Source organism: Lepidochelys kempii, chromosome 6 (assembly GCF_965140265.1).
Source record: "Lepidochelys kempii isolate rLepKem1 chromosome 6, rLepKem1.hap2, whole genome shotgun sequence".
Taxonomy (NCBI): domain Eukaryota; kingdom Metazoa; phylum Chordata; order Testudines; family Cheloniidae; genus Lepidochelys; species Lepidochelys kempii.
In genome coordinates this window covers 112,018,170-112,043,650 of record NC_133261.1, presented here as the reverse complement: position 1 = coordinate 112,043,650, position 25,481 = coordinate 112,018,170, and the positions used below count along the sequence as shown (strand labels likewise).

Genomic DNA, 25,481 nt, shown 5'->3' with positions numbered 1-25,481 from the left:
CACTTTTAGTATCCTGTATAGTTTTGTTTATGGTACAGTAACTCCTCACTTAAAGTCATCTCGGTCATCCTGGTTAAGGTTGTTTTGTTGTTACATTGCTGATCAATTAGGGAACATGCTATTTTAAAGTTGTGCAATGCTCCCTTATAATGTTGTTTGGCAGCTGCCTGCTTTGTCCACTGCTTGCAGAAAGACCAGCCCAATGGAGCTAGCTGGTGGGGGCTTGGAACCAGGGTGGACCAGCAGCCCCCCATCAGCTCCCCGTTCCCCTAAGTTCCCTGTGCGGCAGCCGCCCAGCAGGCTATCAATTGTTGGCAGTTCAGCTGTCCCTCCCCCTCACTGCCATGTGCTGCTCCTGCCCTCTACCTTGGAGCTGCTTCCAGGAGCCTCCTGCTTGCTGTGCGGGGGTGGGGGCAAGAGGGGGGCTAACATCAGGGTGTCCCCCTCCCCTCTGCTTATTCCATTTCCATAGAGCTGGGGGAGGGGACACTACGGGGCTCAGAAGAGAGGGAGCATGCTGGTAGCAGCTGCTGTCTCAACTTCCTGGTCAACTTAAAAAGGCAATCTAGTTAGAGTGATTCAGCATACTTAAAGTGGCAATGCACATCTCTCTCTCTCACATACACAGAGTGTGTGTCTCTGTCTCTATCTGCCATGCTGTCTCCCCTCCCTCCATTCATGGTGCCTTGTAGAGTGTGAGGCTACATTAACAATGTGTTAACCCTTGAGGGCTCAGCTGAGTTCTAGTTCATCACTGAGCAGTAAGGAATTCCCTAAGAAATATCCCACCCTCTGACTTCAACACCTCAACTAAGCTTCACAATCATCACTGCTGTGCACAGTATTAAATTGTTTGTTTAAAACTTATACTGTGGGTATACATAATATAGTCTTTTGTCTGGAGAAAACATTTTTCCTGGAACCTAACCCTTCCATTTACATTAATTCTTATGGGGAAATTGGATTTTCTTAATATTGTTTTGCTTAAAGTTGCATTTTCCAGGAACACGTTACAACGTTAAGCGATGAGTAACTGTACAACTAGTCAAACATTTTTTCTACCACTACACTAAAGCTACACAGTGTTGAAAGTGACTGCATATCTGTTGAAAGCTATTTCCTTTAATTGTTTAATGTTTAAGTTACATTTTCAAAATGTAAAAAAAAAACCAAAAAACCTCTGGCCAATGTGGGAGTAACTGATCAAAGAGATTTCTCAAAAAGGACATATTTCAGACATGCAAGTGAGGGCATTCTTTTGACAGAACAGCTATAGAAAACCATTAGCAATGGAAAAAATTGCATACTCTTGTCATAGTTTGGATTGCAATGTTCTCGCAAGGCTTCCTGGATGCACTGAACCTGCTGAGAAACAGCAGAAAGCATACGCTCCTCAAGTCTGTTGAACTCATCAAAGCAGCCCCATGCGCCCACTTGGCAGAGCCCCACAAAGATGCGTCCCATTGCCTGTAGGTGGAGAAAAAGAGAAGATAAGCTTTATATATACATACATACACACTGAAAAAAAAAGTTACCTTGGTTATTCTTCCCTGTACATAGTGGAACAGGTGTAGACTGGACAGGATTGTGGTTACATATATTAACCCCCTATTTAATGTGTGTGTATCTTTAGGCTGAGAATCTTTATGCTTTCAACAGAAACAACTACTTCTCTACACACCACTCCACTCTTCTCTACCTACTCACACCACTCTTGCTTCTCAGAGGTTTCAGTTTTTGAATGCCAACTTCCATGTTCTAGAATGTATAAGGCACTACTAAGCAACTTCCACTCTTCTTTAGGGAAGTCTATCACTTAATTCTAAAATCTCTGCAAGCACACTCCTAAACCTGCAGCAGAATTTAAAAGTAGTTCCGATGCTGCAATAGATCAGGAAGTCCATTGACATAAGGAGTATGTGCAGCAACATATCCATTAGGAGTCAGCCAGTCACACCTACTTGGTTTCCACTAAAGTAGGTCTACTGCAGTTGGTCACACAATATGACTGGGGGATGGTAATGGAAGACTGTAGTTTGAAAAAATTTGAAGTTACCTTCCTAAAGTTGCAGTTCAGATCTTCTCTTGCTAAATTACTACCTAAAAACAGAGCAGGCAGCTTCTAACCCAATTCTGCTTTAGGTGGTAGTGAGGTCCAATGAAGCACAGTTTAGTAACCAGAGTCTATTTTGCCAGATACAGGAACAAGCTTTCAAACATGTTTTGAAATCTACAAGCTTAAATGGCATATTAATGAGATCTTAACATAAAATGAAGAATGTTCTCATGTTAAATTAAAGATACTATACCTGGAAGTCAAATGTTTCACCGCAGTTGAAAACCAGAACAAAGCGGCCAAGCTGGTGTCCAAGGGCCTTTACAGATTCTGTTTTACCAGTACCAGCAGGACCTATTTTTTGAATGGGATAAAAACATTAGTCTCTTCCTAGGCACTAAACTGTCAATATTAACATCTAAAGTCTACGGACTGGGCTACAGTACCACAGTAATGACGTAACTGAAGTTGATGTAGCTTAGGTCGACTTAACGCAGTGTGTGCACCTCACTGTGTCGATGGGAGATGCTCTCCCGCTGACTTTCCTTACTTTTCTCAAGGAGGTGGAGTACACAAATAAGTAGGAGAGCACTCTCCCATCGATTTAGCGTGTCTTCAACAGACCCGCTAAATCAACACCTGCTGCATCAATTACAGCAGTGCAGATCTACTGGTAAATATAGACATAGCCTAAGTGTTGCTCATTTTTCAAAATTGGAGTCTCAACTATGGAAGTTACTTTATTAATTTTATAGCTGATGAACATCAATCTTTACATTTAACAGAAGACACATATGGAATAAGTACAAACTTACCAAACGGAGAGCCTCCAAGTCTTGCCTCCAAGGCTTGCGTCATTGTCAGGTAACAGCGGTCAGTAAGAGGAGTCTGAACTAGTTTATCCTGAACACCAAGATACTCAAAGCCGTAGTTGAATTTGGCATTTGCCATCTGAATGGACAGCTGCTGCAACACATCTGTCTGTTTTGGGTCAAAGTAGAATCGCATCTGGCTGAGCCATTCAAAGGATTTGGAGTTGTCAATCTTGCTTTTGATCAGTGATCTTGTAACATCTCTTTGGTGCACTAACTCTGTAATCTAAAGAACAAGCATCTCATTAGCAACCACAATGAAAAAAGACCATGTACTCTAATGAAACTAACAATTTTACTGCATCTCAATGCACCTCAGTTTATGAAAAGCCATTGCTCAGTGCTAGATGGCATGATCTATACCTGGAAGTCAAAGGTATAGCTTGCAGAAAGGAGGAGCTAGTAAAAAAAGTCTGTTGCTACAGAATCCCTCTCAGTCAAGCTTCAGGCCAAGGCATGGTTCTGAAATCACAAGAACTGTCCTTATAGACAACCTTTTTCTGTCCACAAGCAGAGAAAGGAAACACATTCATACTCATCCTGGTACCATCATCTGGCACCACATACTGTTAGTCACCAGATATTCTTCTCTGCCTCCAGTGATGAATTAAAGTGCCCTTAAACCAGCTCAGATTTTCCTCTAAGAAACCACAAGTGCTGTAGAGGGACAGTGTTTCTACATCCCTCCCCACCAAGAGCCCTCTCCTCTGAGGTCCCACAAGCTTTAATCCTCTGCACAAGTTATTCAAAGTAGATATATTTTCAGCCACCAAGAGAACTGATGAGACACTATGGGCTGAAATCCCAACAGGTACAAACCAAAACTGAGCTCTACATCTCCATTCCCAGCTTTCAGTAGCTAGAATCAGCAGCTGAATTAACCCAGCCAAGACTGAGATGCTGGTAGATAAAGAGAAATGTTTCCAAGAACTTGCTTCTTCTAAGACTTCACTATGGAGGGCACCTTCCCCTCAAATTATCATGAGCCTTCAATCCTTTTGGATGCCCAAGGCACAATAATGTCAACTTTCATCTGCAATAGGCCAGAAATGGGCACCTCATTGTATCAGCACAGACTCGGACATGGTAAGGCTGAAGGTCCATAGATTTGATTACTGCAAATCATGACTAGCAGTGAAGCCACACCCCAAGTGAAGGCTCCAGCTTGTACAAAACACAGGACTTTAGTTTCTTGGCAGCACAGACTGCCACAAACACCATTCTGTGGCTATGCACTCTACACTTGTTCCCCAATTAGAAGTTTCATTCAAGGTTTATTTTACGGGAGCCTTTCAACAACAGGATAGATTGTCAGTTGCACTCATCTGGTGGAAAGTAGAGCTTCTTAGGAGGAGCTGGAGTTATGCTATGAATTCAGTGGGCAAGAAGTGATGACTTAAGACTTTCGTAGCTAAATGCAAAAACCCTCAGTTTAGCTCTTCTTTCTTCAGAAAGTTCTTCACATGACTATGACAGCCCCTCACACAAACACAGAAGTTTTAAATTAAACTATTTCTCATGTAAATGGTTTCTATTTTTAAACAGCTGAAGGAGCTCAGACACTATGGTTACGGGAGTCATGTACATACATAGATGATAAAAGTTAATATAAACTCTAGATTTATAAATCTTATCTACTCTCAGAATAGGAGATTGGGGGGTATATTCCAAGAGTTTTCTATTCACTAAATAATTCTGCAGAATCTTGTGTTACATGGACATTTAAGTTTATAGACATTATTTCAAGTCAGGCATATGTAATATCTACAGAAACAGATGTTCCTCAAGAAATCTTGATGGGTACATTTTAGTTTTCCCTAGGTGTCACTTTCATGATTTGAAGATGGACAGATTGTGTTCAAATTTTGTAAGAGACCGAATGACTACTGAGGATGGGGAGGAGAGTATTACTTACCAAGTGTTCCAATTTCCTTCTGCGGAGAGGTGGCTGTTCCATCAACACAGAGTCTGCTAACACATTCAGCGTGACCTCAACATTAGTCAGCACAGAGTGCAGAGGACTGCTGTCTCCTCCACCACCCATTCCATTCAGAGCAGATTCCACATTCTCTGACCATGCAATTTGGGCTGACAGGACAACAAGCTGGGCCTGAACATTTAAAATACAGTTAGATTTTTGCTAAGAGTTGTTCCTCCCCAAAAGTGTATTATATAGTTTGGTTAGACAAACGTGAATAAGATGGATACCTGATATTTGTCAGTCCAAGAAATATAGAGACCGGGATCAATTGAAGTTGCTTTACCAAAGATTTCTACTTCAGTAACAGACTCGGCAAGCAGCTTTGCAAGTGTGACCCTCATTTCCTTTTCAACAAGTGTGAGCCACTCATTGATCTTAGGATGTTCTGTGATAGAGACAGGTGTTTTGAACAGCACCTGAAACAATTACATTTAAGTGTCATTTTAGTTTTAATTTCGACCAGGTTTGTAAGTTTGCAAAAAAACCTCGAAGACGCAGCTTTACCTCCTCTCCTTCACGTGATGAGATCCCCAGAACAACAGTGTTGTTTTCATTCAGGATGATGCTCGAAACCCCAGCAAACATTTTCTTGAAATGTTTCTTCAACTTAACTACATTCTTGCTGTTTCCTATGATTTCGAGCAAGTCCTCATCACCAACGAAGTAGAACCTGGTATTAGAGATAAGGTTAAATCTGTTTAAAACAACTGACCACTGAGGTGAAAGATTTTTTTTTTAACACTTAATTGAAGGCCCAGAATTAATGTATTTACTTGAACCCTCTATAACCCTTATAAAACTGGAGAAATGTCTGCTAGTTTGTGCAATGCTGTGTAATTCCTTTCCTCCATAATTCTGTTAGATCATAGTAAAAATACCTGAGGGCTTATTCTCTGCACCATTTTTAGTCTATCTAGAGTTTTCTTCCCACTTTAACACCTCATTAATAGATAAATGCTAAGTATTGAAAGATTATGAGACAGCAAAGCTCCCACTCTGAACACATGCTTGACATTATGCTTGAGGTTATGTTTAGATCTACAATCCAAAGACCTCACATACTACTGAGAATTGAAGGTGAAACAGAATGCAACATGATTCAAATATAGAATGATACAAGTTCTTAAGCTTTGGTATTTGGTTAGAGAGATTCCAAGGGTTCATTTAGTTTAATGGAACAAAACTAATTTGAGAATTTCATTATTCAGTACCAGGTGAAACAGCCTATTAAGCAATATTTATATTCAAATTATGCCATTTAAGTTACTAATCACAAGTGACCCACACAAAGAAATTGAAGGTTATCACTTCCCAGGAAATGGGACCATAAAATGACTAAATTGTTTAACCTTTATTTTTTTATGATTCCAAAGCATTCATGTTTTGATATCTGTGTATGCACTAAAAGATTGCTAGTGGAACACAATAAAAGGAAGTACTTAGGCACTACCATGCAAACAAACACAATTCCTATTAGAGTTTATTCCAGCACAATTGGTTGAGGAGATGAAATTCCTTACCGAGGAAAGGAGGATCTCTCCCTCTCCAGGTATTCTCCCAATGCTTTCTGGATCTTTCCAAGCAAGTCTGCTAATCTCTCCAGTGATCTTTGTACACCTTGGATGTTAAGAACTTCCATCACAAGGGGAGATTTGGATACCTTTTTCATAAGTGCCAGAAACTCAGTACTGACGCTGTAAGTGAGAGTGAGAAAAATATTAAGCTCATTTTAAATGAGAGATACAATAATACAAGTTCAGTTACTGAGTGTGAAAAAGGGTGATATCTATTAATTTTATTAATATTGTGTGTGAGTATTATGGTGTGGCTAGCTTTATGCTACACCAAAGACTAATTCTAGTTGGAGCTCTCCACATGGTACCCAAGAACCAGACAATGACTAACTCAATTGCCAGTGCTCAAATGGACCATACAGTAAATCCACTGCTATCGTGTACCTCTGACTCTCTGGAGAGGTGCATATGTCTGTCCTGGGACACCTCAACCGATTCAAAGACTTTGAAATGGATAAGAGACTGCTTGTTAGCTCAGGGTAGGAGACATCAAACGAAGATTGGACACAGGCAGAGACTGCAAGGGTGAAATCTACCTGCCTAGCCCAATGTGAGATGATACGTGGGACAAGAGGGGCTACCTAAACTTGCAAGGAAAGGCTAAGGTCTAGGTAACTTATAGGTCTACAGGTCTTTTATTGTTTTAACCTTTTTTTTCCTTTGTGCAAAACAAAACTTTATCCATATGAACAAGCTGTTTTGTCACTGCACTCTCATATTGGTCATAGGCTTCCAAAGTCTGCAGCAGGGGCCAAAACCCAGATAGACCTGTTGAGAACACTGTTGGTGAACAGGACTATTTTGCTCTGGGTCACTAGAACAGAAAAGTGGGGTAAATCACAGGATTCACTGAGAGAAGTGCAGACCTATCACTTGAAAGGGATGCTCATGCACGGGCAGGCAAAGGAACAAAGTCAATAGTGCAGCGTGCCCTGAACTGTAACTGAGAATTTCACACAAATCCAAAGTAAGTATACCTTTGGAACCTCTGGGTTTCAACAGGCAATAAGTGCTTAATATCAGCACTACCAGTGAAGATACCCTCCATGTAGACCCATTGCCTTTGGACATCTATCCAGACATCAAAGAGTGCAAAGATACGATTCAATTTGTCTTCCCAGCTAAGGGCATCTTCTTCAAACACCTAAATGTTACAAAAACCATTAACATTCAGTTTACCGTTAAAAAAAACAAAACAAAACAAAACAAAAAAACTTCACCTACAAGTCAGTATGATTTTAAGAAGTTGGACAAGTAACACTAATCAAGCTAGTTTAAGAACTGAATTGGAAATAATTTTGTAAGCTTGGTTAAAGCTATAAAAAGGTATAATCCACTTATACACCTAACAATTTGCCAAACTTGGCACACAAGGTGCTAGCTGAACAAATGTACACTAGGAAAAGAATATGAAAACAAGGAGGGAGCCAAAGATAATTGAAAAGAAAAATAAAGTAATTTTACATTATACCTTGTAGTACGGTGATAACTTCATGGCAGACACACTGTTAATGTGCTCCTTGACCTTGTTGAAGAGATCATCCCAACCACGAATCAAACGACATTTGTTCTGATAGTTAACCAAATCCAGTTCATAAGTGTTCCACACTTCTCTTATCTTCAAGAAAAAAAGTAGTCAGATTATGAACTCCCGATAGTAATTTTAATTCTATTACGTTTATTTCATTCTGTAGTGTAGAAATGTAGTTACATGAGCTTGATTCTTATCTTTTTACAGAGCACATGAATCTGCAGGCCTTGGATTGCTGTGAATCATATGGTGGGAGATTTCATAATTATGTCTTGTGGGTCAGAGTTAAAGGTATTGCAACTCAAAACGAAATTACAGAAGGAAGTTTCCAGTCTTCTACTTAGAAGTTTTATAATAGTAATGTTAGTACTAGCTATATATTTTACTTGACTTATCTTTAAGTTTAAGTTACAGTACCTTCAGTAAACTTCCGAAGCTTTTAATAAAACCCCTAAACCTATGGGGTTTCATGTTGTGTCAGTTTGTGTGTTTAAAAATGTATTCAGTTATTGAGAACTAACAATAGATGGTGAAGATCTAAACATTTCACTCTCACCATCCTGGGTATCTAAAATCCAATATGTTACATAGCTGTCAGCAAATTAACTTACACCTCTAAAACCTCTCCTGCACAACAGGTCTAGTATATGTAATGATAGATACTAGCCTGTTTCAAGAACTCTTCCAAAGCCATCTCTCCCTGAGCCACAAGAAGTACATCTTTGACAATTGCTTCATTCTTCTGCAAGTCAACATCCCAGATCTGTCCCAGGGTTAGTTCAGAGACAACCCAGTTAACGTGAAGCCTCTTCATCAGCTGCTTCCAGTGACGATCTTTAAGAGCCTCAGATTTCAGTTCAATCACCAGCATGTTTATCTAGAACGCGAGACAGCACATATTAAGTTAATGGATGCACTTACCCTTGATAACTAATTAAAAAATTATGTACAGCTTACCTTCATGTAACCCTTCAGAAGTCTCTGAACATATTCATAGGAGGCATACTGCCGCAAACGAGCAGGGAAGTTTTTCAACTGGTTCAGTAAGCCGTCCAAATTTTGTCGAAGCTGTCAATAAAATACAGAAGCCTTGAAAGAATTCATCTACCAGCAACATTATGATAAACACAATCACTCTAGTAAACTGGATATTACAACAGTTATCCGTTTTACTTACAGTTTATCATCTTAACACTTTTATTCAACTGTTCTTTAAGAATGGGAGAATCACCCTTACATAATATTGATCATACTTTGCTATGCTGCATATATTTAATTTTGCTAACACTAAATATAGCTGCATACAAGGCAGGCAAACCATATACTAGATGTATGAAAACATTCAATTGTCCCTCAAAACCTCATCATTCCAACAGATTCTCCATGCATTTGTTGATATATTCCACCTCAGCAGATTATGTGGAGTCAACAGTACTGCTTTAAGATTAATTCACGACTGTTGGCGCAATACTAGTTTTCTCTATCCCTTGATCATTGGAGTAGCACAACATGAAGTAATTTTATACTAGATCACAGTGGTCATGAAATTGTGACATTCTTCCTTGCAGATAAGAGGTAGAAGCCTCGTTTCAGGTTTATGTATCCAAAAAGCATCAGCTGGGCAATAGCTTTTCATCAGTGAAGCTGGACAAGTGTTTGAGAAAAGTGCTAATTTAGATCAACTTAATTTCAGGAAACAGATAGAGCATCAATTCTTGTCCTCTGAAGACGTAGCCTATAATTAAATATATTTAAGGTTGTGTAGTTTCTGCAATCCTGACAATTTTTCAAATTTTGTTTTGTAAGCCTTACCCTGTTGAAGCTTCAGTTAAGAGGAAAAGTTATTTCTGCCGTTCAGTGCTGCAAGTTAGATTAAGATAGAGGCTGCATTCTCAGTTATGAATTCTATTTTTCATATGCCAAAAAGACCCAGGTACATAAGCCCCATGCCATATATTCTGGCTCATTTTCAAGTTGTTAGAGAATTTAAATGTATTTTTATCTCGAAGGCCAAAAGGCGAATAGTATAGTTGTAGTTATGCTTTCTATATACTGAATAAAAAAGGTACCTTGCGAGGCTGTACTGAAACCCATGGCTGTTCCTTCATCTGATCAATCTGGTCCCAGACCTTGGAAAGCTCAGACCAAACTCCTTTGAGGTCTTGTAACTCTTCTAAAGCTACCTACAGTACAAGGGATACATCAAACTTTGGTCAGTTATATAGAAAAAGATGGTAAATATCTGTCCTAAGTTCGACAGAACTTCTTAAACAAATCATTGGGATAGAAACTTGGTCAGGGTACAGGTAATTGGACAGAGACTTGACCCTAGCTTGCCTAGCACATCTCTGGTGGCCCAAAAGGAGTTACTATATGTTGGCTCCTCAGCAGCTTAAGTTAGGACTTGTCTACATAGCAAGTTACTGCACAGCACACAAGAGTGAACGCCTACAGTATATCAAACTTGCCTTGCAGTAACATCTCATGTGGATGCTGCTACAGTTCAGTGAAAGTCCTAGAGTGTGGCTTAGCATAATATGACTTAGAACAGCATTTCTCAAACTGGGGACCATGGACCCCTGTGGATCCCCAAGGGTCCACGGGCCCCGCTGATCAACTCAATTCTCCCCATTCCTCCCAGCACCTGCACGCTGGGGACCAGTGCTATCTCCTGGAAGCTACTGAAGCTAAACTTGGGAGATTTTAGGCACTAAAAGTCCAGTGGCACAGGGGGGCTAAGGCAGACTTTCTTTCTCCCCTGGCTCCGTGCCACTCCCTGTGGCCTGGGGGTGGGGGTGGGAGTAGAAGAGGAACAGGGGGTCTCCGCATGTTGCGTCGGCCCTGAGCACCGACTCTGCAGCTCCCATTGGCCAGGAACTATGGCCAATAGGAGCTGCGGGGGCAGTGCCTGCAGGCAGAGGCAGCGCACAAAGACCCACCTAGCCCTCCCTCCTAGGAGCCGCTGCCAGAGAGATATGCTGGTCACTTTTGGAAGCTGCCCAAGGTAAGCTCCACCCGGCTGGAACCCGCACCCCTCAGCCCCTCCTGCACCCCAACCTCCTGCCACAGCCCAGAACCTGCACCCATACCCCATCCCAGAGCCCACATCCTGTACCCCCTCCCGCACCCAAACTCCCTCCCAGAGCCTGCACCCCCCCTGCATCCCAACCCTCTGCCCCAGCCTGGTGAAAGTGAGTGAGGGTGGGAGAGAACGAGTGACAGAGGGAAGGGGGAATGGAGGGGGCAGGGTTGGAGTGGGGGCAGGGCCTGGGGCTGAGCCGGGGGGTTGCGGGTCCCTGAAATTTTTTTCAATCAAAATGGGGGTTCTCGGGTTGCTGAAGTTTGAGAACTGCTGACTTAGAAGCTACTTGTCACGTAGACAAGCCCTTAGTTTAATGGCCAGATTTCTACATCTTATAAAGCTGCCCTCAAACATCTGTGGTTGCAGTCTTAGTGGAAAAGCCAAGGGCTGAATGGGTATTGAGACTGAGTTACTCACTCCTAAGGCTGGACCAACCCAGTTAAGGTTAGGGCACAGTGATAGGGCAGCATGAAGGGAGAACCACTGACTGCTATGCCTTCTCTATGAATGAATTGAAGGACTTCTGCCTACAGGAAGCCATCTGTCCAGAACCATTTACAAGCACCAAATTCATGGATTTTTAAAAAACAGTCTGTACCTGCACACGTTCTTCACTGCCACTGAGTAGTCCTGTATCTGTTAGCTCAAGAGCTTCTTTGGCCTTTGCACATTTCTCACGATCATCTTTCAACCTACCAAATTTCCCTTCGTAAATGGTAAGTGCTTGAAGAGCCTCCTCAGGACGCAAGTTTCCCTAGAAAGAACCACATGAAGGACAACATGGCACAGATGTTAAGAGTTAGGGTTTAGCACTTCAAATCTGTGCAGAAACTACTTCTGATTAGCATCAGACACTAAGCTATCTCTTCTGCTTTAAGGAATTTACAGTTTCCTTGGCAGACCTTTAACTCTGGGTATACGAGTTACTGATCCCTTGCCTGGGTAAGCATCTAAAGAATCATCTTGGCAAGAGAGATGTTTTAGCAGACACTAGTAACTTTTACTTTAGGACACAGGCTCAACAAGATTCTTCCTCTTACCAAATGCTCTATAAAATGCACACTCCTTATTGCTTGTTAAATTTGTAAAAATCAAGTTACAATAGAGGTGTTTCCATTTTAAAATGCAAGTCAGGGAAAGTGCTGGAATTTTAAACCAAGAGCAAAAGCAAGCTACACTTTCTGCCAAGTCACTAGGAAACCCCCTAAAGAGGATTCATATTTCTGCATCAAAATCTGTAAAGGTAACAACTATGCCCCCCTGTCTATTTCAGGGTTTACTGAACAACCTGTTTGTTTGTTACAGAATGCAAACTTTCTATCGTGAGTTCAGCAAAGAGACCTGAAAAAACTCACTGTCACAGGCTTTGTTTTCTCCCAGTCAGTCAGCAGGTCAGTTGTACGGCTCTCCACTGCTCGATCCTCTTGAACTATTTTCATTTGCAAGTTTGCTACTTGTTGCTGAATGGCAGAATCTTTGCGACGCATTATGTCATTGAAAGCACCCCACTCTCCTTCAATGTTGTCACTGTATAACCAGGAGGAAGGGAACTGGAACCTCTGTTTCTCCAGCAAGCGCTGACCATTGCGGTAAAGCTACAGTCCACACAAACATTGTTAGAAGGTAACCTACTTGAATTTCTAAAGTTCAATTCGAAATTCAGATAGCCAGAAGTCTAAAGAGAAATCAGCAATAAATCAGCCTAAAGAACCCTCAGAAGTATAAAGTAACTCAGTAAGGCTCACTATAGAATCGTGGTTTGAAAGTGTTTATCTAGAAGAGTTACTAGGACAGGAAATTAGAGGCAGGGTTTCTCTTAGCAGGCTTAGACTGGTCATGATCAATTGTCCCCTCCCTGTAGAAAAGCTTTTACGGATTTCCAGAAACAAGATGTTAGTAAGAAAGTGACAACTTACCTCAACTTGTTTCTCAAACTGCTTGATTTTACGTTTCAGGGATTGTACATATGTGATGAAGGTCACTGCATCTGATGTGCTAGCAGTGTCCACTGAATGCTGCTCCAACTCTTGACGGGACTGTTAGAGGGAAAAAAACCAATATTTTAAAGGTGGATGTAGTAAGTTGATTTTGTAATAAGGAATCATTGTTTGGACTATTCTTACCTTAGAAATTTGTGAATGGAACTCTGTCATGTTCTGACCTAGCATTTGGCCAAATTTACTGAGTACTTCCTTATGCCAAGAGTCATATTTCAAGTTCACCTTAGATTGTACCTGCAATCAAGAAAGTTTACCAAGTATTACTATTAGTTATGAAGTCTCGTTTTATTCTCTATAAGCCCATTCTGAAGTTTATTTCTGCAGGTTACTTTTACAAGATGCATGAAAGTTTCAAGTTCTTACCTTCCCATAGTCTATGATAACAGGTCCAAATTCCTTCCTGGTTTCTGCATTGTCAAAGGTTTCTCTAGCCTTCCTTATCTGAACTAAGAGGGCTTGCCACTTATTTAAATCTTCTCCAAGACGGTTGTATATGTTTTCAGCTTGCATATCCCATAAGCACTGGTACTGCAGCCATACCTATTAATAAGTACGTTAAAAAAAAAACTCCATGTAACAGTGAATTCTCAGAATGTAGATACTTTCCTTATTTACATAACTGAATTAATGGGGATTATAGTAAACAGGTAACATTGATGGGAGTTACCTTTGATTAAAGATATGGAAGAGCTCTTCTAAATCCAACAAATGCGTTATTCTACAATTGCAAACTGAAAATCAGAATTCATATCCTACCTTAACATACTGTTCAACCTCTGTCACAATGCCCATAATTGCCGAATAAGACTCCTCCAGCGCTACAGGACCGTCAGGCATCCGTGTTAAGGCGTTCCGATAGAACTTCTCTTCCTCAGACAACTCATAGTGTACACCCACCTGACAAGACCCACAATTAAATACAAGTTGAATATACCAAATTCACAATACATGGCCAGTTCTCATTTTCAAAAATTTGCTCCTTCATAACCATTAAAGATTACATTATGTGTATACAACTGCAATGCAACAGATCTAGGTAGAGCCATCTTATTAGATTTATAAATACATTTATTATGCTTACCTGGTATCTTTGACTTTGAATTCTGGGTAGCGATAGTATTACCATTTTCCAGGAAAACATTTCTTGATAGAGCTTATATCTGCATTCTTCAATTGGTGGATTCAAATAGATCACCTGGTTGGTTATCCTCAGTTCATGTACAACATTCTACAGGCATAGAAAGACACCACATGAAGTTTCAATTTTGCTAAACAAGAACCTGCTGGGCCAGCTAAAGATAAACACAAAATACATTTTAGACAAAGGCTGCAACCTCTTCTTCTTTGAGTGATAGTCCCTATTGTATTCCACTGAGGGTTAACAACAAGCAGGGTGCGAGGAAGATGATGGAACCATGGAGTGGAGAGCACTGCCGTGCCAAGCAAGGCATCCATAGCAGAGTCTTGCGCCAAGGCATAATGGGAAAAGAAGGTACATACCGAAGTCCACTTGACCGTCCTACATATGTCCGCAACTGGTACATTGTGAAGCGCAGTTGTAGTCGATGCTTGCACGCTCATGGAGTGGAGTGGGGTGGGGACAATCCCAATAACTGATAGTGTAAAGCACCCCAAAACCGACTTAGAAATCTGCTGAATGGAGATCACTTGCCCTTTAATTCTTTCTGCTATCGTGATGAAATGTCTAGGGAGACTTCCTGAATCATCTCATCCTCTGAAGGCAGAAAGCCAGGGCGCAGCAGATGTTAAGGGAGTGACAGCACAGTTCCCCCACGGAGGCATGAGGTTTCAGAAAGAAAGCAGGTAAGTGTATGGGTTGGTTGAGATGAAAATGGGATACAATCTTTGTCAGAAACTTGGGGTGCAAGCATAGGGAAACACTGTCCTTATAGAACATAGTAAAGGGGGAGGCGTCCGTCACCATGACCCTCACTTCTCCAACCCAGAAGTAACAGCTACCAGGAAAGTGACCTTCATGGAGAGGAGAGAGAGGGAGGTGGTGGCCAGAGGTTCAAAGGGCAATTTCGTTAACATTGTGAGGACAAGGTTGAGGTCCCATTGGGGAAGCAATGGACTGAAGGGGAGAATAAGTCCATTGGAGGTCCTTCCAAAATCTGGTAGTCAAGGGTGAGTAAAGAGAATGCCCCTCCACAGGAGGGTGAAAGGCACGGACAGTGGTTACGTGCACCTTGATGGAACTGAGCGTGAGGCCTGATGTCTTCAGGGAGAGAAGATAGTCCAAAAGAAGACAGATGTCCACATTTTCAGGAGCAAGACCCCTCTTGTTGGGTCCATGAGGTGAAACACTTCCACTTGTCCCTATAGGACTGCATTGTGGACTCTTCTCTGCTATTCAAGAGGATATCTTGTACTGCTGATCAACATTCCTGCTCTAGTGAAGATACCCATCCAAAAAACAAGCTTGGATGTGAAGAGTCTCTGGATTGGGATGCTGGGTCCTGCAGCAGTGTCGTTTGAGGAGTTCTGGAAAAGCTGGCCACTGAAGCAGGGGGATATGCTGACATGTAGAGAAGAAAGGAAACCAGAACTGGCAAGGCCACAACAGGGTAATCAGAGTGACCGTCATTCTCTCCCATTAGTTCTTGTGTAGGACATGTGGCAGAAGCTCTAGAGAGGAAAGGCATAATTGATCTGGTCCGACCTGCACAGGACCAGGGCATCACCTTGGGAAAGGTCACTGAGCGCCCCCAGTCTCCCATAGGAATATTAGGTGCATTTGCTGTTGGTGTGGGAGATGAAGAGGTCCCTGGTCAGAATCCCACAGCGGTTAAAAATGTTGGTGACCACGGTGTTGTGGCGCTCCCATTCATGATCCATCGTGAATTTCCTGCTGAGAGAGTTGGCACTTAACTTGAGTTCCAGGAAGGTATGCTACTGACAACAGGATCTTGTGAGCAACGCACCAATCCCAAAGATGAACTGCCTCCGTACAAAACATAGGTGACCTCATGCCCCCTTGTTTGTTGATTTAGTAAACAGGGATAGTGTTGTCTGACATGAGGAGAACATGACAGGAATGAATTAAATGTGAGAAATGTGCGACATGCTCTCTGCATCGCCAAAGTTCTAGGACATTGATGGGCATCCAGGATTCCTGAGCAGTCCAAGACTCCTGTGTCATGTGCTCGCCCATGTGGGCACCCCATCCGACAAGTAACACATCTATGATCATTGTCATGCTTGGAGGACGGAAGGAATGATGTTCCGGTTCAGACCTGACCTGGATCAGTCCACCACTAGAGGGAGGAGAGAAGCTCTTGGGGAACTGTCAGTAGAAAGTCCGTGATGTAGTTCATGGGAAAATAGATCCTCTGGAGGCACAGCTGTAGACAATGAAAGTGGAGACAAGCTAAGGCAGTAATGTATGTACAAATAACCCTGGCCAGAACAGAAGGACTGGAAATTGCAGTGGAAATCAGCTCTTGTAGGGCTCTGGGAGGTGGGCATGTGCTAATATTGCATTGATACAGGCCCCAATGAATTCTAGGAACTGTGTGGGATCCAACTGATTTTCTGATGTTTACACTCACCACCAGGGAGGAGTGGAGTGTAAACAGCATGGAGGTCAAGGAATGCCCCTCCCCTTTGGCTGCTAGCAGCACAATCAAATAATCAAGGGAATATAAGGACCCCTTGGTAGCGGTCCACCGCTCCCGAGAAAACTTTGGTGAAGACTTGTCAAGCAGTGGTGAGTCCAAAATGTAGAACCTTGAATCTCAGGAAAAGTCTGTGGGTAGGATGGATATCCATGTGGAAGCAAGCATCCTGCATATCGAGAGCTGTAAACCACATGCCTCTTTCTAACAAAGGAACGATGGTTGCTAGGGTGGCCATATGAAACTTTGGCTTGCATATGAAGTGGTTGAGATGATTGAGGTCTAAGATTCGCCTCCACATGCCCCTCTTGGGGACTAGAAAATAGGTGGACTAGAACCCTGCACCCTGATAGGTCATAGGAACAGGTTCTATCACTCCCCTTTGCAGGAGAGAGAGTCCCCTTCTAGGCAGAGTAAGACTTGCACTTGGTTGCTGGTGCATAGATACCCAGTGATCGCAGAGCAGCTCTTTGAGGGAGTGGAGGGAATCATCTGTCTTCTGACTCAAGAAATGAGACCCACTGAAAGGGAAGTCCTCTATGGTGTTCTTTACTTCCCTTGGGAAACCTGATGAATGCAACCATGACTCCCTTCACCTGAAGATCCCTGAAGCCATACTGAGCGAAGTACTGTCTGCCACATCCGCAGCGGCCTGGAGCATTGTCCTTCAACTAGTTTCCCCTCCTGTAGGATAGCCTTGAAGCAGGCTTGATCCTGCTGGGGAAGTTTGTCTGAGAAGTCCTACCTACTTGCCGTAGATAAGAAAGTCGTATTTAGCGAACAGAGCCAAGTAATTGGAGATGTGAAATTGGAGGCTGGCAGAAAAGAATACCTTCTGACACAAAATGTCCAGTCGCTTGCCCTCATTATCTGCTGGGGGAGAGCGCCAGCAGTGCTGCCGGGCCCGCTCTGTCACTGCCTGTAAGATGAGGAAATTGGATGGGGGGGGGTGGGAATGAGAGAACAGAAAAATCAGACCCCTTTGCAGGTACACAGTACCTCTTCTCTGACAATACCCTTGGGGGTAGGTGTGCAGGTGGCTGGAGGCCAGACAGTCCAGGCCAGTTGAAGAAGAACAGCATCACTGATAGCCAGAATGGCTCTACCAAGTAACAAGGCGTGTAGGATATCAGACAGCTGGTGCTGTTTGTTCTGTACAGTGGAAAGTGGAGGGTATTAGCCACACAATGGAACAGTTCTTGGAACTGATGGTAGTCATCTGGGCACAAAGAGGGAGATGAAGACACTACAGCATCTGGAGATGACAAAGGGAACTGCTCTGGTTCCAGCAGTACTGTCAGAGTTGGACTAAGAGGAGCATCTTCCAACACTAGTTCAGAATACCTACTCTATAACCGGTTTCAGAGTAACAGCCGTGTTAGTCTGTATTCGCAAAAAGAAAAGGAGTACTTGTGGCACCTTAGAGACTAACCAATTTATTAGAGCATAAGCTTTCGTGAGCTACAGCTCACTTCCTCAGATGCATATCGTGGAAACTGCAGCAGGCTTTATATATACACAGAGAATATGAAACAATACCTCCTCCCACCCCACTGTCCTGCTGGTAATAGCTTATCGAAAGTGATCATCAGATGGGCCATTTCCAGCACAAATCCAGGTTTTCTCACCCTCCACCCCCCCACACAAATTCACTCTCCTGCTGGTGATAGCCCATCCAAAGTGACAACTCTTTACACAATGTGCATGACAATCAAGTTGGGCTATTTCCTGCACAAATCCAGGTTTTCTCACATCCCCCCCACCCCCATACACACACAAACTCACTCTCCTGCTGGTAATAGCTCATCCAAACTGACCACTCTTCAAGTTTAAATCCAAGTTAAACCAGAACATCTGGGGGGGGGGGGTAGGAAAAAACAAGAGGAAACAGGCTACCTTGCATAATGACTTAGCCACTCCCAGTCTCTATTTAAGCCTAAATTAATAGTATCCAATTTGCAAATGAGTTCCAATTCAGCAGTTTCTCGCTGGAGTCTGGAGTTTTGTTTTAAGATAGCGACCTTCATGTCTGTGATTGCGTGACCAGAGAGATTAAAGTGTTCTCCGACTGGTTTATGAATGTTATAATTCTTGACATCTGATTTGTGTCCATTTATTCTTTTACGTAGAGACTGTCCAGTTTGACCAATGTATATGGCAGAGGGGCATTGCTGGCACATGATGGCATATATCACATTGGTGGATGTGCAGGTGAACGAGCCTCTGATAGTGTGGCTGATGTTATTAGGCCCTGTGATGGTGTCCCCTGAATAGATATGTGGGCACAATTGGCAACGGGCTTTGTTGCAAGGATAAGTTCCTGGGTTAGTGGTTCTGTTGTGTGGTATGTGGTTGTTGGTGAGTATTTGCTTCAGGTTGCGGGGCTGTCTGTAGGCAAGGACTGGCCTGTCTCCCAAGATTTGTGAGAGTGTTGGGTCATCCTTTAGGATAGGTTGTAGATCCTTAATAATGCGTTGGAGGGGTTTTAGTTGGGGGCTGAAGGTGACGGCTAGTGGCGTTCTGTTATTTTCTTTGTTAGGCCTGTCCTGTAGTACGTAACTTCTGGGAACTCTTCTGGCTCTATCAATCTGTTTCTTTACTTCTGCAGGTGGGTATTGTAGTTGTAAGAAAGCTTGACAGAGATCTTGTAGGTGTTTGTCTCTGTCTGAGGGTTGGAGCAAATGCGGTTGTATCGCAGAGCTTGGCTGTAGACGATGGATCGTGTGGTGTGGTCAGGGTGAAAGCTGGAGGCATGCAGGTAGGAATAGCGGTCAGTAGGTTTCCGGTATAGGGTGGTGTTTATGTGACCATTGTTTATTAGCACTGTAGTGTCCAGGAAGTGGATTTCTTGTGTGGACTGGACCAAGCTGAGGTTGGTGGTGGGATGGAAATTGTTGAAACTGTCAAAGATGCGAGGTGGTGGAACTCCTCTCGAGCGTAGTGGGAAGGTTACAAAGGCAGATACTGACACCACAATGCCCAGGATGGCCGACCAGGCAGATCCGTTGCTGTGGAGGGCCCCAAAGAGCAGGGTACCAACGGTTCCGTTGCTGGGGAAAGGGAGAGTACTGCCATTGAGTCTGCGGAATCTTAGGGTAGTCATATTGGTTATGGGAGGACAGATCCTGTACTCCATCCAAGTCCTCCAATGCCAAAAAATCAAAGCCCAGTTTGAATGCTGGTGCCCTCAAAACTGGGGGATCCGCAGGAGCCATAGGGAAATGGGCGGGAACATGGCCTGAAGGACGAAAGTCTAATGTAGAAAGGGGGACTGCCTCGCTACCAAAGGTTCCCTTGACTTCAGCGAAGCAAGGGCGTATGTGTGGACCAAGAGACACTACTACTTTCAAAATCTCCAGCTTCTCACGCATGGCGCGTGCATAAAACCCCCAGAGGAATACAAATCAGGACCATGACTTGAAGAACTTACATTATATAGCAATATGTACTATCAGAGTATTTTTATTTTTACTCAAGGTTCTGGATGGTCTTATTTTAGCAAAAAGCATAATGAGTAACAGTCAAATGTAACTTACTTTGATCTTTGGCTCCCCACCAGGCTTGTGACTGACTTGAGGTGCATCTGTATCCATGTCAACTTCTGCTTTATCATCAGCTTGTCCAAGAAGAACTTGGGTCCAAGTTCTCAGCCCAGCCTGTAGACGAACTCCTAGTATTCGTTCAATCTAAGGGAGGAAGAAACCATATTGAAAACAAATACAAAGACGCTTATATCATGTGTTCTCTCCAAAAGATTCCCGCATTGTCAAGAAATCCCTGAAACTTTCAGATACAGCAGGACTCTTAAAGGATGGAAATTCAGCCTTACACTTTAGAACAGGAGTGGGTTTTTTTTAAAATTAAACGAACACTTTTAAAGCAAAGGAAGTTTAAGTCAACATGCTAGATTACTGTTTAGAGTATTTAAAAAAATCCATGTTTTAGGAGGGGATCTAAATGTCAGATTTACTGCCATGTTATCCTAAGTAAGAGACTTCACTTTAGCATTAGGATTATTATTGTCCGTATTAAGGTGTTGATGTTCACGCACATTGGAGAACCTGTCCTTATCCTGCCATATGTAGCATACAGGATTGTTTTGCTAGCTATTATATTTTATTAATCCAGCCGGCAGTATCAATTAATAGGTTTCTTTTTCTGAAATTAATCCATTTTATTTTATCAGTATTAATTCCTTGGAATTTAGGATATGTTGAGGCATGTGTTTCCTAATAATAAGTTTTGCTGAAATGCAAGAAGCCTACCGGTCTGTAAGATCCGGTAAGATCTGCTACATAGCAAAAAGTATAATCAGGTATAAATATGTCAGCATAGAAGTTGGCAACCTTTGGCAAAGATAAGAATGGTCCCTGAACTTTGGGGAACCAAAGGGAGGAACTATCCACATCACATCACAGATTTATCCGGCTTCTACAACTGGTTGGTAACTGAAGCGTACACAACTTGGAGGTCATCAAGAGAGCCTAGGCTGGCAGTACTGGGAATGAGATAATCCTTAATATATTTAGAAAATAAGTGTCATAATCCACCAACCTATAGGAGAAGGGTACCCATAAAATTCTTAGGGTTCGGAAATAAGTTTTGGGTATAGTAGGTTGGGCCTAAATTACATAGGTTAGGATCCTGTAAAATACCTTGTAAAAGAGCTCTTTGGGATTCGACTCCAGTGGTGAGCTGGAGCCGGTTCACATGAACCGATTGTTAAATTTTCAAGCTGTTTTAGAATTGGTTGTTAACCTGCTTCCCTGCGAGCGGTGCTGAGGCTTTGATGGGCTCCGGCCGGGAAGTGATGTAATTCCTTCTCCGGCCGCTGGGGGCGCTGTGCTGCAGGAGCCACGTGGGCTGCCGCCTGGCCCTGGGCATGAGCCCTGTTGCTGCTGCTGCTCCCCCAACCCCTGGCCCTGGGGCTCCCGCAGCTGCCTGGCGGGCCGCGTCCTGCTGCTCGGGCTGCTCCGAGCCGCTCTCCCCGTGAGTACCCACCACCCTGCCCGCAGCCAGCCCCTGTCTCCAGCCACCCCCGCACCTCCTGCCCGCAGCCAGCCCCTGCCGCACCCCCTGCCCTGCCCGCAGCCAGCCCCTACCTGCAGTCAACCCCTGCCCTGCGCGCAGCCAGCCCAGTACCCCCTGCCTCCAGCTAGCCATGCCCCACGCCCCTGTCTGCAGCTGGCCCCATGTCCACTGGTGCCCTGCAGTTCCCAGGGCAGTAACCCTGCACACCTGCTTCAGCGAGGGGGGCATGGAGCAGCTGGGACCCACACATGTGCACACCCTAGGGTGACCAGACAGCAAGTGTGAAAAATCAGGATAGGGGGTGGGGGGGGTAATAGGAGCCTATATAAGAAAAAGACCCCAAAATCGGGACTGTCCCTATAAAATAGGGACATCTGGTCACCCTAGCACACCCCCAGGGAGTGATGGGGACCCACACATGTGAAACGGAGCTCATTTCTAGTTCAGGCCATCTTTTTAAACAAGAAATTTAGGCAGGGTTAACATACATCCGTATTTTCCCAGGCAGGTCAGGCTTTTTGGTTCTTAAATCGCCAGCTGGGAAAATACGGACGTATGATAACCCTGTTGGTACAAAAAATACATACTGGGGCACATCCCTTAAATCAGAACTTTTTATAGGGAACCGGTTGTTAAGATTTTGGCAGCTCATCACTGGTCGACTCTATTCTAAAACTCTTCCTTTGATTCATTCATTTCATTCAGTTCTCCTATACTATATAGACGATCACGTTATCAGGTCAGCTTGTGCAGTATAGTATAACTACTCAGCATTCCTAACCATGGGGGAAGCCAGCACCATCGCGTAATCGGACATGCCAGGGAGTGAGGATGGTCCTTCACCTCCTATTACTGTGTCCTCAAGGAGGAGTGAGAGTATGTTAGGTTAAGGTACTTATAACAGAAATGTTACCACCAGGAGTTTTGGAATTCTTTTACTGTTTTGCAGTTATAAGTTTCATTGCATTTCAAGAAAGGTTTTATCAATTTGGTATTGTCCTCAGTGTACTATTTCTTGTCAAGCACCCCGAGAATCCTCTCCTGTTATAGAGCTCATTGAGTTCTTGAACTCTGTAGTCTGAATTGGAGAAGAATCTATAAATATTCTGGTCGGATGCGATCAGTGGCGAGCCATTAAACTAACCCATTAAATTCAGGTCAACGCATATTCAACCATCTATTAAGCCTTTAGCTATTATCCTGTCAGCTAAAAGGTTAGCAAGTCTCCCCTGGAATCCATTAATTCCAGTCATTGGGAGCAAAGCACTTTTATCTGTCTGCCTAAGAGCCTGCCAGATGTCCTAAATGGCATTTGGTAGAGATATTCAAGCAACTGGCAAATAGATTGGAAATTCTCACTCTAGGTCACTTGAAAGTGGTAGACCACGTTGTTAGTGACAAATTACTCTGCCACCTAACACCTTTGAAGGCTACGTTCACTTTGAGTGAAAGACCTACCTCCATATCCAACTTATTGACCCAGATAGGCAGATTGGAATATGAATGAAGATTCAAGTCATCCACAGCTTTTTGAACTCTGTTCAAGATTTCTGAAAAAGTCTTATGATCATACATGCAGGTTTCCAAGGATCGAACTTCCAGGTCTATTTTTTCTTCAATAATGAGCAGATCATCCACCTAAGGGAACATTTAATTTTAGTACTTTGCTGATAGCAGTCTGCCATGTTGAGGGAAGTGATAAAACATCCCTCTCTCACAAAAAGAGCTACATCCATTCTTGCAAAGGGGGAGAGGGGAGAGAGTCATTACATTTTCATTCACTGAAACTTACTGAAGACTCTGGGAACTTGCCTGATAATGGAGAAGTCAGAATTTGACTAAATTAGCACAAAAATTTGGCTAATTCCCTTAATCTAAAAGGGAGATACTGAGAAACATGCATTCAGGTTTTTAAAAAGGTAGCTGATGCTATACTAGAATATAAAGCATTAATACAACACGTGTTCATGTTATAATCACTAACTAAAAAGGTTCAGTAGCTACTTCATGAAATTAGCATTTTTTATAAGATATGGTTTCTCTACCACCCCCTAAAGAGAACATTTGCCACATTACCAGGTAATAATCTGAGAGCATACATCTTGTCAATTGTTTTTCTATTCAGCGACTTCTTCAATACTATAAGACATTGTGGAATCTAAGCAATAGTTGCATACAGTAAGATTATTTTCCAAGAGGAAGACACCTGTTGTCCTGAATAGTATACAATCCAAAACTAAAATATTTTGTTGCTGATAAACTCAACTGCCACCGATATGTGCAGAGTCTCCCTTGGAAAAAAGAACATAATCAGTAGAACAAACCTTTTCTTGGAAGCTGAAGACAGTCTCTGCTAGGCGTTGTACATAGGGGTCAAGTTTGTATGACTCCCACACCAGGGCAATACCTTCTCCAATCAAAGCCTGCACTTCCTTCTTTAGGCCAGCTACCAGCAGAGAAATAGTGTTACGCTCTTCCACCTTCTCACAGGTCCGTTCATATGTACGGACACTTTCAATCAGAGAAATAGCAAAAGGATAGAGCTGGTTTGCTTGGTGAGCTTTGTTGACAATTGCAAGTGGAACACGAAATCCAAACCACTTAAGGTTGCGGACTTCTTTTGAGAGTGTAATTATTTCTGGGAGAAAGTTGACCTTTAGTTTGAGGACATTTCCAGTTCGGCCTCTAACACGAGTGCTTTCAATAGTGAAGATATGGCCACACACACCAAGGTTGTGCTGCTGAACCTTCCTTGCCCAATCGTCAAATATTCCTTGAGTGCTGAGCTTCATACGGAAGCTGTCTCCATCCTGCTTCAGCTTCTGGCCTTCCACATGATTCTCCCAACCTTTGCCAAGCACATCTTCAACACGCTTCATGTAGGCTGTGAGCTGTCGATCAATCTGTTTGGCCCAGATTATAGACCCAGAAACAGGAGGCAAGTCGCGAACATGACTCATTTTGCAAGCCTGACTTTGTGGGTATTGTACCTTGAATTTGTCATGAAGAGACTCAATATCATCTTTTACACGCTGGATCAATTGTGTTTGATATTCACGAATAGCACCCCGAATGTGAGGTCTGACAAACAAAGCATTGAATCTGGAGAAGATCCGAAACATTTCATTTGCATTCTTTGCTGTGCCAAGCTGGTCTCGTAGACGAGCAGTTATTCTTGTTTCAACCCTATCAATTCTTTCATCATACCGTTTCATTGCTGCCTCCCAGGCTTCTGTACCTTCTTTGGAAACATCTAAGCCATCTACTTCTTTAACATTCTCATAAGCAAGATTCACTTCTTCAATAGCATTAGCGTCCGCAGCATCAAAAAGGACTTCTGCTACCTTCATATCCTGGGGTTCAGGTACATCTCCTTGATTCTGCTGGGCAACAGCAGTGACCTGCATAAAGTCACAGAGTTTAGTAAAGACTCACTGATCTAACCGTTTCTTTGTCACACACATGTTCAGAGTGAAGCATTTTATGTACACATTGTAAAAAGACACATGCAATTACTTTTTGCACTGTACTTACAGTTGACTAAACCCTTTGGAACCTAAGGGTGCTAATTTGGTTTCTGTTGGGTATTAATCTGCAAATGAGACAAGGAGAGTATATCTTCTGCTGCACGCTGTTTAGCAATAATGAGAGATTCTCCACTTCAAACTTGTGCTGTAGTTATTTGCCAGATTCAAAATCAAGCGATCCAAACTTAA

The 25,481-nt window shown here is 42.9% G+C and overlaps 1 protein-coding gene across 1 annotated transcript in view; it reads right to left on the bottom strand.

The window, feature by feature from the left end:
- The window catches only part of LOC140913377 (cytoplasmic dynein 1 heavy chain 1-like), a 100,855-nt gene that overhangs the window by 57,437 nt on the left and 17,937 nt on the right, over positions 1-25,481 (bottom strand). Inside the window, exons 8-29 of the mRNA XM_073349669.1 lie at positions 24,090-25,166; positions 23,224-23,403; positions 20,271-20,420; positions 14,178-14,324; positions 13,853-13,993; positions 13,460-13,636; positions 13,220-13,330; positions 13,013-13,132; positions 12,452-12,691; positions 11,695-11,850; positions 10,084-10,197; positions 8,972-9,082; positions 8,682-8,891; positions 7,955-8,101; positions 7,461-7,627; positions 6,430-6,603; positions 5,414-5,579; positions 5,137-5,325; positions 4,844-5,038; positions 2,872-3,154; positions 2,310-2,410; positions 1,308-1,467 (exon numbers count right to left, since the gene is read on the bottom strand). Coding sequence (XP_073205770.1) covers positions 1,308-1,467; positions 2,310-2,410; positions 2,872-3,154; positions 4,844-5,038; positions 5,137-5,325; positions 5,414-5,579; positions 6,430-6,603; positions 7,461-7,627; positions 7,955-8,101; positions 8,682-8,891; positions 8,972-9,082; positions 10,084-10,197; positions 11,695-11,850; positions 12,452-12,691; positions 13,013-13,132; positions 13,220-13,330; positions 13,460-13,636; positions 13,853-13,993; positions 14,178-14,324; positions 20,271-20,420; positions 23,224-23,403; positions 24,090-25,166 — 4,516 coding nt within the window. The remainder of the gene's footprint in view (positions 1-1,307; positions 1,468-2,309; positions 2,411-2,871; positions 3,155-4,843; positions 5,039-5,136; positions 5,326-5,413; positions 5,580-6,429; positions 6,604-7,460; positions 7,628-7,954; positions 8,102-8,681; positions 8,892-8,971; positions 9,083-10,083; positions 10,198-11,694; positions 11,851-12,451; positions 12,692-13,012; positions 13,133-13,219; positions 13,331-13,459; positions 13,637-13,852; positions 13,994-14,177; positions 14,325-20,270; positions 20,421-23,223; positions 23,404-24,089; positions 25,167-25,481) is intronic.